The 12,410-nt window shown below is 43.1% G+C and overlaps 1 protein-coding gene across 1 annotated transcript; it reads right to left on the bottom strand.

The window, feature by feature from the left end:
• Positions 1-10,743: 10,743 nt before the first annotated feature.
• Positions 10,744-11,187, bottom strand: LOC126691249 (uncharacterized). Its single transcript, XM_050386309.1, has one exon. It carries the CDS (start codon positions 11,185-11,187, stop codon positions 10,744-10,746), a length of 444 nt encoding a protein of 147 aa, XP_050242266.1.
• Between the last annotated feature and the right edge of the window lie 1,223 nt (positions 11,188-12,410).

The following is a 12,410-nucleotide window of genomic DNA, read 5'->3' as shown; positions in this document are numbered from 1 at the left end:
GTTTGTGAGTGAAGACAGGAAATTGTGAGTTGTCTACCTCATCCTCGACTTCGAGCCCTTGTCAGATAAGTTCTAGGACGTGGGCCACACGATAAGAGTAGGCGATCCTCGGCTAGCTCGGATAGACATCTCAGTGCCCGGTTTTCTAGCCCGAGAAGATCTCCCGCCAGTTGAGCTGCCCTTCCACTGTTCCCCTCGTGAGGTAGCGGCTCCAAGGGAAGAGACAGCCTCCTCGTGCCTGTCACTTGAGGCCGAGATAGACCAATTCTGCCTCGAAGAAGAGGGAGAGGAGCCAGGAGAATTGGTGGTTCAAGTCTCAGTCTCAAAAGACGAGCTTGAAAGATTTTCAGGTGTTCGCACCCCTGGTCTTGTCATCGCTCGCATAGACAACAGCTCGGAGGACGAAGAGGAAATGATATTGAACAGGAAAAAAGGCCTGAAGGAGCTCCTCGTGGAGAGGAATAATGGCACCTTAGGGTCCCAACCTCTGCTTGCTCTCCCCCTCTCCTCTTTTCCTACAGTTAGCCTGCTCCCTATCCCCAACTTGAAAAGGAAGAGGAAGGAGATAGCCGAGGAGGGGGAGGTGGTCCCCCCAAAAGGAGCCCAAGCAGCAGAAAATGGCCGAAGACAAAGGGCGGGCCTCCTTGGTGGAGAGTAAGGAGGCTGACCACTTGGTCGACGTTTGCCATCCAACTTGGAATCCTCGGTTGGAGTTGGATAGGGCAGCGGTACCCTAGAGCTCCTCCATTAGGGAGTTCAAGAGAGGCCACGCCCATTACGTGGTTGAGGCTCTGGAGTGTCCTCTCTTGTTGCCTAAAGATATGGATGCTTTGAAGCACCTGAGGCAGCCAGACCTCTTCCTGTCCTTGAAGAGGGATCTAGCCCTAGTAAGTTCCTTGGCACGCTTCACTGAGAGTGTTTTCCTTTCTTCTTCTTCTTTTTTTATTTTATTTTTATTTTTATTTTTTTTAATGTATTCTTCTATTGTTTATGTGCAGGCTATCCAAGAGGTTTTTGTGGTCGAGGAGTGGGTCAAGGATGCCAGGAATGAGGCTAGGGTTGAGGCTAACCTTCACGCTGAGACCAACAAGGCCCTGGATGCTATTGAACAAAAGAACAAGGAGCTCACGGTGAAGCTGACAGTAGAGGAGAGGGCGCAGAAGAGTGCTAAGGCCAGTTTGCAAAATGCTAGGACTAGGTTGAGGATCAACGCAAAAAGCTCTATCACACTGAGATAGAGCTGGCCACAGCAAAATAGCAGGTCCTAGAGCTGAAAGCAAAGCTGCAGAGAGCCAAGGAAGCTGCTTGGACGGCTAAGGAAGCTGCAGAGGCTTTGGAGCAGGCATTCTATGACTATGGGGTGCAAGAAACTGAGATCCGGTTGGCAGAGGAGCTGGCGGAGGTTTGTAGGGACTACTACAAAGAAGTGTGGGCAGAGGCGCTCAACCGGGCAAGAGTCCTTGCTGCCTCTGAATGGAGGAGTGTTGAGAACATCTTCTACCCCTAGGACATCCGTGAAGTTCCAACTGTGCTCCCTCCTTCCGCTGCTCTTGCCCTACCCTCCTCTGAACAACCCTCCACCACCTAGGCCTTTCTTCCTCCTTTTGAAGTCTCCAAAGGGCCTGGTGTAAAAAATGTGCTCCCCCCTAGATTGAGGGTTTTACATGGAGTCGCCACTTATTTAATTTAAAAAGGAAAAACAAGAAAACCTTTAATGAAAAATACTTCTGTTGTATTAATGTATATGACAATTTACATCGAATTTTGTAACAAAAATTTACAATGCTTTTTGTCCTAGGTACAATCTAAGAAAAGTAAATTACATTGCTTTATTTCCTAGTTACATTCTAAAAAGGGTAAAATTGTATATACAAAAAAATTGTCTAGAACCCTTGATCTTGGTTTGGAGGCTAATTTACGAGATGGGAAGGGATTAAGCACCCATCTCGCCCGGTAAAACCGGTCTCCTAGGTTAAGGTGGCCAATATCATGTCATGTCAAACAAATACAAAGAATATGTCATATAAACATGTGATTTGCAGGAATTGTAAATAAATACGTGTTAGGGGAATTTGACATAAAGAGAAACAAAAAAAATAAAAAATAAAAAATAAAACTTGTTAGATAATAATTTAAAAAAAATGAAGGTAATGGCATGTTCATCCAAGAGATCAATATAAATAAAGAATTCCTAGCCTAGACATGTTCATCTAAGCATGTGAAGGAAAAACAAAATTATCATGTTATTTGTCATCAACATAATTGCAAAGAGAAACAAATAAAAATAAAACCTTTAAGCATATTTGATCATCCAAGCAATTATGAAGAGAAGTAAAGGAAAAACCCTAGACATGTTTATCTAGACAAAATCAAAATACTTTGACATGTTTGTTCAAGCATTTAAAAAAAGTAAAACAACTACCTAGACATGTTCATCTAAGTATTAAAGAGAAAGTTGTGTCTTAGCCTAGAAGTGCTCATCTAAGCATTCAAAAGAAAATTGTGTATTAGCCTAGAAGTGTTCATCTAAGCATTCAAGAGAAAATTGTGTATCACCTAGAAATGTTCATCTAAGCATGTAAGAGAAAATCAATAAGACATATAGGCATGTTCATCCAAGCATAGCATAAAAGAAGTGAATAATGATTTGTAAGCATTTATTCTAGCATGTATAAAGAATTAAAAAAACACAATTAACTACTTACAAGCATAAATTAAAAGGGGGGAAGTGATCAGTTAAAGGGCTAGGGAGAAAGCAAGGAATTACTAAACTACAACCAAAGTAAGAACAATGGTTGCTTAACAGCTTTTCTTTTCTGCTTTCTCACTAGCTCCCTAGAGGGAATTCGGGGTCCAGAGAATGGAAGAGGTCTTCTCTATTTGTAGGGGAAGGGATGGCTTAGCTTTAAAGCTAAGTTATTAGCTTTCTTCTGCAGCTAAGGGAGGAGATAACCTGTTTAAATGAGCTGGGGACGGATTTGGTGCTGATCCCCATTCAAATTTTGAAATGATGCTGCACCTGCTTCGTATTTTGGCTCCAATTTTCCGCTCAAAATTCCAATTGATTCAAGATGGGTGTTTTTTGAAAGTAAATTCAATTATCTACAACTTCTTCAGAAATAGAGAAAGCCAAATTTCAACGTTATCCATGCCAAAAATGTGTTTTCAAATTGCTGCTGAAAATAGTAACGTATTTTGAGCATTTTTGAATTTTTTCATAGGCTGTATCTGTTTCTTTACCCAATTTATTTTTCAAAAATATTTCTTCTGAAGCAAAGGGAAAGGATAAGTCTATTAGATAGGCTTGAACAGATTTGACGTTGAACTCATTTGGAATTTTGAGAGAAAATTGAAGATAATGCTGAATTTATGTTGTCTTCTGCACCTGTTTCGTATTTTGGCCATAACTTGCTGCTCAAAATTCCAATTGATTCGGGATTGATGTTTTTTGAAAGGAAATTTAATTCTCTACAACTTTTATAGAAATAGAGAAATCCAAATTTCAACGTTTTTCTGACCAAAAATGTGATTCAAGTTACAGCTGAAGATAATGACGTTTTTTGAGAATTTTTTTTTTTTTTTTTTTGAATTTTTCATGGATCATATCTCCGGAATTTTTTCAAAAGAGCAGATAAGATGCCATAAAGAAAAACATTTTTTTTATTATTTTCTTTAAAAAAAAAATGAAATAAAATGAAATCCAATCAAAAATCACACTTGATTAATTTTAAATTAATTCTTGTGAGAACCAATCAAAATTAAGTATTTAGAATAGGACGTGATTAGGCCCATCGTGTAGATGAGTCATGATCATTGAAAATTGTTTGTATGATAACTTTTGATCAGGTGGTCTGATCAAAACCTATGACATACCATTATGATCGTTAGAGCATCAGGATTTGTTCTGTATCACAAATCTGAAGATCTACCGGTTGGTTAAATACAAGTTGTAAAATGGGGTGTCTACACCTGGTAAGGCTGGTGACCAAGGCTAGGAGGTTGAGGCGGCCAAGGGCAAGGGGGCTAGCTAGGATGGTCCTCGGCCTGAGGACAAGGGCAAGGGCAAAGTGGTCAAGCCCCTACCAGAGGCCAAGAGTACAGAGGCTGCTCTCACGATCAAGAATGCCGTTTCTAAGGCCAAGGATGCTGAGCCCAAGTCTAAGGCAGCTGATCCCAGGTCCAAGGCAGCTGATCCTAAAGATGACCCTCCCCGAGCCAAGGCGTAGTTTTAGGATCCTTTTTTTTTTACTCTACTCCCCCGTTTTTTGTACCTTTCCTTCTATTGTGGTGGTTTGCCATTATGTATAGTGTACCCCTCTTTTGTTCAATGAAAAGATATCAATTTTTGCTTTATGGATCTTTATTTCCTTGCAATATTTATTTACGGTTGGTGTAGTTATCGTTTTGCCCTCTAATGAGACTTGAGATTGATGATGCCTTTAAGGTGAATACCTAGACTTTAACAAAAGATAACAATAATGATTTGTTGCTAATTCAAATGTATTAGACGCGAATAAACAGTGAGAAAAATGGTTATGCGCTAGTATTGAAAACTGTGCAATCAACAGGGGGGGTCTAAGTTCTTTAAGAGAAACATAACACTTAGAGAAATAATGGGAAGTATTACTTTACCCAAGGCATGTGGTCCGAGGAGCCAAGCATAACCAAGGTTCTTGTTTAATACTTAGAGAAGTAATGTGAAGTATTAATTTACTCAAGGCATGTGGTCCGAGGAGCCAGGCATGGCTAATGTTCTGTTTAATACTTAGAAGTAATGTGGAGTATTAATTTACCCAAGACATATGATCCGAGGAGCCAGGCATAATTAAGGTTCTGTTTAATATTTAGAGAAATAATGGAGAGTGTTAATTTACCCAAAGCATGTGGTCTGAGGAGCCAAGCATGGCCAAGGTTCTGTTTAACACTTAAAAATAATGTGAAGTATTAATTTACCTAAGGCACGTAGTTCGAGGAGCCAGACATAATCAAGGTTCTGTTTAATACTTAGAGAAATAATGGAGAGTGTTAATTTACCCAAGGCATGTGATATGAGAAATAATGAAGAGTGTTAATTTACCCAAGGCATGTGGTACGAGGAGTTAGGCATAACCAAGGTTATGTTTAATACTTAGAGAGATAACCAAGAATACTAATTTACCCAAGGTATGTGGTCCAAGGAGCCAGGCATAACTAAGATTCTGTTTAATATTCAAACAAGCAATAGACACAACACATAATGTCATAAATAAAAACATGGCAGAGTTGCCTTTCATTAATAATAGTACCTTCACAGGTTATTTATATTCTAAGGTCGCGACACGACTTTTTCATCTAGATCTTCTAGGAAGTATGCTCATACGCCTGCTACCGAGGTGATATGGTATGGTCTTTCCCAATTGGGCCCTAACTTCCCCCATGCTGAGTTTTTCGAAGTGCCCACCACCTTCCTCAATACTAAGTCCCCTTGGTTCAACGGTCTTAACTTCACACCGGAGTCATACCTTTGTTTGAGTTTTTGCTGATAATATGCTAATTGAACCATGTCATTTTTTCTTCACTCCTCAATAGGTCCAGGCTCTTTTCTAGTAGGTTATCATTACTGTCTGGAGTGAATAAGCTAGTCCTCAACATTAGGAATCCAATCTCCAGAGGAATCACAGCCTCGGCCCTATAGGTCATTGAAAAGGGGGTTTCCCCCGTCGACCTACGAGAGATGGTCCAATATGTCCAGAGGACATGTGGAAGCTTGTCCACCCATTTGCCCTTTGCATATTATCCAACTGCTTCTTGACTCCGTTCACTATAACCTTATTGATAGCCTCGGCCTGTCCATTCCCCTGGGGGTAGACTAGAGTGGAATACCCATATCACAATAGTACCTTCTGAAAGCCTTGCTATTAAACTGAAGTCCGTTGTCTGAGATGAGGGTATGAGGGATCCTAAACTAAGTGACAATGTTCTTCCATACAAACCTTTTGGCATCCACGTCCCTGATGTTTCCTAGTGTCTCAGCTTTAACCCATTTGGTAAAATAATTAGTGCCGACCAAAAGCCATCTCCTGTTTTCTGTTGCTTTGGGTAGGGATGGCAATTTCTGCTCGACTTGCGGGTACTCGGCCCGGTCCGACCTTAATGGGTCGGATTTTACCCATCCTGATAAAGAATAGGGTCGGGTTTGAGTTTAAAAAAAAAAATCTAAAGCAGGTCCGGGTTTTGGAAAAAGCCTAGCCTGAACCTAGACCCGACTCGACTCGACCCGACCTGCTTAGTTTAGCTAAAATTACCAAAAAACCTAACTATATATATTACCCTATATCTAACCCTAAGTTTCAGTCTTCTCTCATTCTACCCTCACTCTTTGTAGTAAGCAGCTACCCCTCTTTGCCACTCATGCCTCAACCTTACTCAGTTTCCAGTTTCCACTCTCACTCTCAATCTCAACTCAAGCGATCGAGCCCCACGCAAGCCCTCCCTCAAGCAACCAAGAACAATGCTGATTTTGGAATCTATGGTGGTTGATCCGTTCACCACTTGCTCGAGTCGACTTAGTGTTCATTGCTCTCCACCGTCTGATCTTAATCGAGTCATCTTCTCCGATTCTTAGAAGAGTCCCAACCTTCCTTAAGTCCCATCGTGGACCTCACCATCACCATCACAACCATAACCTCCATCTCCACCGACAGTAGCTAAAGACACCAAGCCAGCTAACCTAGCACAACCAAGCCTACACAAAAACAAACCAAATAATAAGTCTTGTGAGTAAAATTTGGGTTTGGGTTTTCTTTTTATGAGCCAAATTTGTTGGGTTTTTTTTTTGTGTTTTGTTGGTGGGATTTTTAGATTTGCAAAATTTTTGGGATTTGTTGAATTTTTTTGTATAGATTGGTTTGTTAGATCTTGGCATCCGTTTGGATGCCAAGAAAATGTTATTCTGTGATAATTTGTGATTTGGGGTTTGTATCGATTTCTTTGTTTGTGATTTTGGGCAAGGGCCTGCGGGCCCTGCAAGCTCTGACGGGGCAGGTTTGGATCTAACAAAAAAACCCGTTTATTAAACGGGTCGGGTTTGGGTTACGGGTATAGGCTTGCTGGTCGGGTTCGGGTATAAAAAAACTTGGCCCGAACCCGACCCGTTGCCATTCCTAGCTTTGGGGAAAGGCCCCACAATGTCCAAGCCCCACTAAGTAAAAGGCCATGGGCTAGATAGAGGGTTAAGAACGCGCCCGGGATGATGGATGTTAGGAGCAAATCTCTGACATTGGTCATACTTCTTCACGTACTTTTGCGCCTTTCTTTGCATATTGGGCCACTAATATCCCTGAGTAAGGGTCCAGTGAGATAAGGATTTGTCACCTGTATGGCTCCCACAAATTTCTTCGTGCAACTCTTCCAGGAGTAGCTCCACTGCTTCGGGGTGGATGCATAGCAAATACGGCCTTGAGAAAGAGCGCTTGTATAGTTTTTAGTCATCGGACAGCCAAAATCAAGGAGCCTTTCTCCACACCTTGTCAACCTCCCCCTTCTCCTTGGGCAAGATATCATCCTTAAGGAATAGGACAATAGGATCCATTCAACTAGGCCCCACCCTTAGTTGATGAATCTGGACCTTCTCCCTCTTTGCCTCGGCAGGGTTGTATAGATCCTCGACCAAGATAACCCGAGGTAGGCTCTGCGCCGAGGAGGTTGCAAGAGTGGCAAGGGAATCAACATGTGTGTTTTTGCTTCTAGGGATTTGGTGTAAGGAAAAAGAGTCAAATCTTGACTACAAGTGCCTAGCCTAGTTCAGATACTCCTACATTATCATATCCCTGCCCTCTAGTTCTCCCTTTACTTGGCCTATGACTAACCTCGAATCTGAGAACATCTCTACTGTTCTTTCTCCCATTTTCTGAACCATGGCCATTCCTACCAATAAAGTCTCGTACTCAGCTTCATTATTTGTAGCCAAGAAGCCCAATCTTAAGGATTTCTCAATGATAATCATTTTAGGAGATACCACAATTAGCCCCACTCCTGATCCCCTTTGGTTTGCCACGCCATCAACATACACCTTTTAAGGTATAGGTTCCTGTAAGGAGATCAACCTAACTGATTTTCCATCCATGCTCGGCCCCCACCGTTTTCTTTGAATGAAGGCTCAGCAAACTCAGCCGTTAAATTGGCGAGGACCTGACCCTTTATAGAGGTGCGAGGCATGTATTTAATATCAAAGGCTCCTAGGATTGTTGCCCATTTTGCAACCCTCCCCATGTAGTCAGCTTTTCGAAGCAGTGATCGGAGAGGGAGTTGGGTTAGAACCATAACAATATGAGCCTGAAAGTAATGCGGGAGCTTCCGAGTAGCATGCACTACTGCTAGGATGGCCTTCTCTAGTGGTAAATAGCGAACCTTTGCCTCATGTAATGATTTGCTCACGTAATAAACTAGCCTCTGCACCCCATTCTTATATCGCACCAGCACCAAACTCAACGCATGTGAGGCTATAGCAATGTAAGTGAATAAAACCTCATCCTCCTCGGGTTTGGACATAATAGGTGGCTGAGAAAGATATTCTTTCAATTGCTGGAAGGCCGAGGAACACTCCTCTGTCCATTCGAATCCCTTCCACTTATGCAGCAACTGGAACAAGGGCCTACACCTGTCTGCTAACCGAGAAATGAATCGATTTAAAGCGGCAATCATTCCTGTTAATTTTTGGACCTCTTTGGGATTCCGAGGAGGCTGCAAGTTGTGGATTTCCCTAATCTGATTTGGGTTAACTTCAATTTCGCGGTGGGTCACCATATATCCTAGAAACTTGCCAGAGCCCATTCCAAAAGAACATTTAGTGGCGTTGAGGCGCAGTTTGTGTCTCCTTAGTATCTTGAAAATATTTCCGAGATCATTTATGTGCTCGGACCCCACCTTACTTTTTACCACCATATCATCTATGTAGACTTCAATGCTCTTGTCCAGTTGTGGTTCGAATACCCTGGTCATTATCCTCTGATAAGTAGATCCCGCGTTTTTCAGCCCAAAGGGCATCACTTTGTAATGATAATTCCCAGTGGGCATAACGAAGGAAGTCTTCTCCTAATAACCCAGAGTTAAGGGTATCTGGTGATATCCCTGAAAAGCATCCAAGAAGTTCATCCGAAGATGACTTGCGGTTGTATCCACCAACTGATCTATCAGAGGCAGGGATAGAGGATCCTTTGGGTAAGCCTTATTTAAATCCATGAAGTCCACACACACCCGTCATTTCCCACTTTTCTTCTTCACCACCATCGTGTTGGCCAACCACTTTGGGTAAAACACCTCCTTTATGGCCCCAGCCCGCTTAAGATTGAGCACTTCTTCCCTAATAGCGTCAAAATGTTCTTTGGATGAGCGCCGAGGTTGCTGCCTTTTGGAGAGGGATAGAGGGATTGATGTTTAAATGGTGAAAAATGAAGTCCAGATCTACCCTAGGGGCCTCGTAAGCGTTCCATGCAAATACATCGATATTTTTTCTGAGAAAATCTATCAGCTCTTCCTTCTTCTAAGGAGGTAGCTAAACTCCAGCCTAGAAGAATTTCTGGTCGTTGTTGCCAATAACAACTCTTTCCAGTTGCTTACACTTAGCCCCTTTTGCCATTGTCCCCGTAGAAAACTCCGGCACCTTTGATTGCTTTAAGTCCCTCGTCGCGGATGCCGAGGACTCTCCCCCGGTCTGATGTTTAATTGTGGCCACCATACATTGCCTGGCCATGGATTGGCTCCCCACCAGTTCTTTAACCTGTCCTCTAGACGGATATTTCACCTTTAGGTGCAGGGTGAAAGGTACAACTCCCATGGCGTGAAGCAAAGGCCTTGCCACAATGGCAGTGTAGGGGGAATAGGTGTCTACTACGATGAAGTTCACTTCCACAACCTCTGTCCCTGTTTGAACAAGTAGTCAGATTTGGCCTTTTGGAAAGATGATCTTACCGTCAAACCCTATTAGAGGGGAATCGTAGCGTGTCAGGTCCTCGGACCTCAGCTTCAGTCCCTTAAATAGGTCAGGGTACATGATCTTTGCACCGCTGCCTTGATCTGCCAGCACCTTCTTCACATCATACCCTTCAATCCTGAGGGTAACTACTAGGGTATCATCGTGTGGCTGCAAGGTCCCCACTTTGTCTTTGTAAGAAAAGCTTAATGCTGGTTGAACCTCCACTCTACTCCTCTTCGGATTAGGGGATGAGCCATCGGCAGGTTGCTGAGCCATAAACATCATCCTGGATGGTTGAGAACCAGTCCTTCCTGGGGCAGGCAGGATGACACTGATTGTACCCAAAGGCGACCTTTGTGAAAGCGTCCCTCTGAGCCCCTGATCTTGCCTGACTGCCTTGTTTGTTGGGCTGATGTAGGAATTGCTTCAACTTTCCCACCTTAACTAATTGCTCTAAGTTGGTCCACAAAGTCTTACAATCCTCGGTAGTGTGCCTTCGTTCTTGGAGGTACTAGCAATGAAAACTTTCGTTGCGCTTTATGGGATCTCCCCCTGTTTGGCCATTGAAAGTATGGTTCGTTCTTGATTTTTTTTTTTTTTTTTAGGATTTGGTGTACTGTTTCTCAGAACACAGTACTGACTACCTGAGTAGTATTTGATCTAGAGTGCCTCACAAAATCTCTCCAAGGTCGGCTGTTATTGTACCTGTTCGACTTGAGATCCCTTTTGTCTTGAGAGACCACTTTAGCCTTCCCCTTTCCTTGTTGCTGGTCCTCCTCGACCCACTTATACTAATCAATGCGATCCATGAGCCTATGCACACTCTTGACCGGTTTCCTGATCAAAGACTTTCTCAGATCATGCTCGGTTGGCAGGCCGATCTTGAAGGTTCTTATATCCATTTCATCAAAGTCCCCATCTATTTCATTGAAAATCTCCAAGTACTTGTTGGAGTACGTTTTCAAGGTCTCCCCCTCCCGCATTGCCCTGGACAGCAAAGAGTTCAAAGGTCGAGGAACCTTGCTGAAAGTCATAAAATGGGCTCCGAACTCCCGAGTAAGTTCTTTAAAGGAGTTGATAGAGCCTTCCTTTAGGCCGTCAAACCATGTTATTGCCACAGGCCCCAAGCTGGATGGGAACACCTTACACACTAGGGCCTCGCTCTTGGAGTGCATAGCCATTCTCTGGTTGAAGTGGCTTACATGCTCCATGGGATTCGTTCTTCCATTATACATGGTGAAAGTTGGCTGAGTAAAATGCTAGGGAAGTTTTCCCCTTTCAATTCTACGCGTAAACGGTGATTTGGAGATCTAATTAACTGCCCTGGTCATAGTGTCATTGTCTAGACCTTTGTGTGGCAGACTCTTACTCCTCCACTCATAGTGATTGTCTTCATCGTATGAAAAAGACTCACTGGAAGGAGTCTTAGACTGGGGCTTGTAGCTACCATCCTGCTCATCCTTAGAGGAAGGGTTAGAATTTAAGGGAGTCCTTCTTTGTTGCTCGTGGTGCAGCCTCCTGTGAAGACGGTCAATCTCCAGCTGCAAGCTTCTGGTATACTCCTCGTGGGAAATGTGACTCCCCCCTCGAGACTGGCTCTTGCTAGTATGCGTGGTGTGCACACTAGCCTCACGATCCCTTTTCCGTTCAAGGTTGAAGAACTGATCCTAATGTTGGGAACTAATAGACTCCTCCCGATCTTGCCCTGATCCTGCCATGGTTGGACATCGAACTCACTGAAGCTCAAGCTTCCTCACACACGGCGCCAATTATAAGGGCGGACTTTAGCTCTTAGGTCCAAAAGATGAATGGAGTAAAGCCCAAAGAGCCCAATACAATAAATTTGTAGAGAGTGGGCTAAAAAGCTAGTTTTCAACGAAGTGGACGACGCCCTTAATGGGCTAAGGATGGTAAGAGAGCAAAGAAAAACAATAAATAGACAAATGTGGTGCACAAAAATTCTTCCTCGATAATGTCTGAGGAGAGTAGTTCTTGAATATATTTCTCTTAGTTTTGATTACAGTTACTTTTCTTAATACTATAGTGTTTTCTCTACAGATTTTGTGTCCCCCTGCCCTTTGGAGGGTCTCTCACATTATATAGCTCCCTTCAGGCGATCTTAGCCCTCCATTTGTTGATTGTCCAGTCAACCACTCGAGTGCTTGTCCCATCAGACACCTTCCCAAACCCCTTGTGAGTTGCGGCGGCCAAGACAACACTATTTAAGGGTCTTCTCCACATAAATGTAGTCAGGAGATTTGGTGGGATGCATTGAATGTGGGGGCAATCACCATCCCTCCAGTCATGTCAAGGCTAACTCCCTTTCCGAAGCTTTTTCTCAATAGCAGGACCTCTTCTAGCAATGTGCCATTGACGCAGCCTTACTGTTCAAACGTGTGGCCTCCTCGGCATGATAATGGGTTTCTCGGCCATGGATACGACATGTGGCACAAGTACT

The sequence above is a fragment of the Quercus robur genome, chromosome 7 (genome assembly GCF_932294415.1).
Source record: "Quercus robur chromosome 7, dhQueRobu3.1, whole genome shotgun sequence".
NCBI lineage: Eukaryota > Viridiplantae > Streptophyta > Magnoliopsida > Fagales > Fagaceae > Quercus > Quercus robur.
The sequence above is the reverse complement of the archived record's forward strand: the minus strand, read 5'-3'. Positions and strand labels throughout refer to the sequence as shown.

Excerpts from the sequence above, each read along its gene's own strand:
- LOC126691249 (XM_050386309.1), bottom strand. The coding sequence starts at position 11,187 with ATGTATAATGGAAGAACGAATCCCATGGAGCATGTAAGCCACTTCAAC.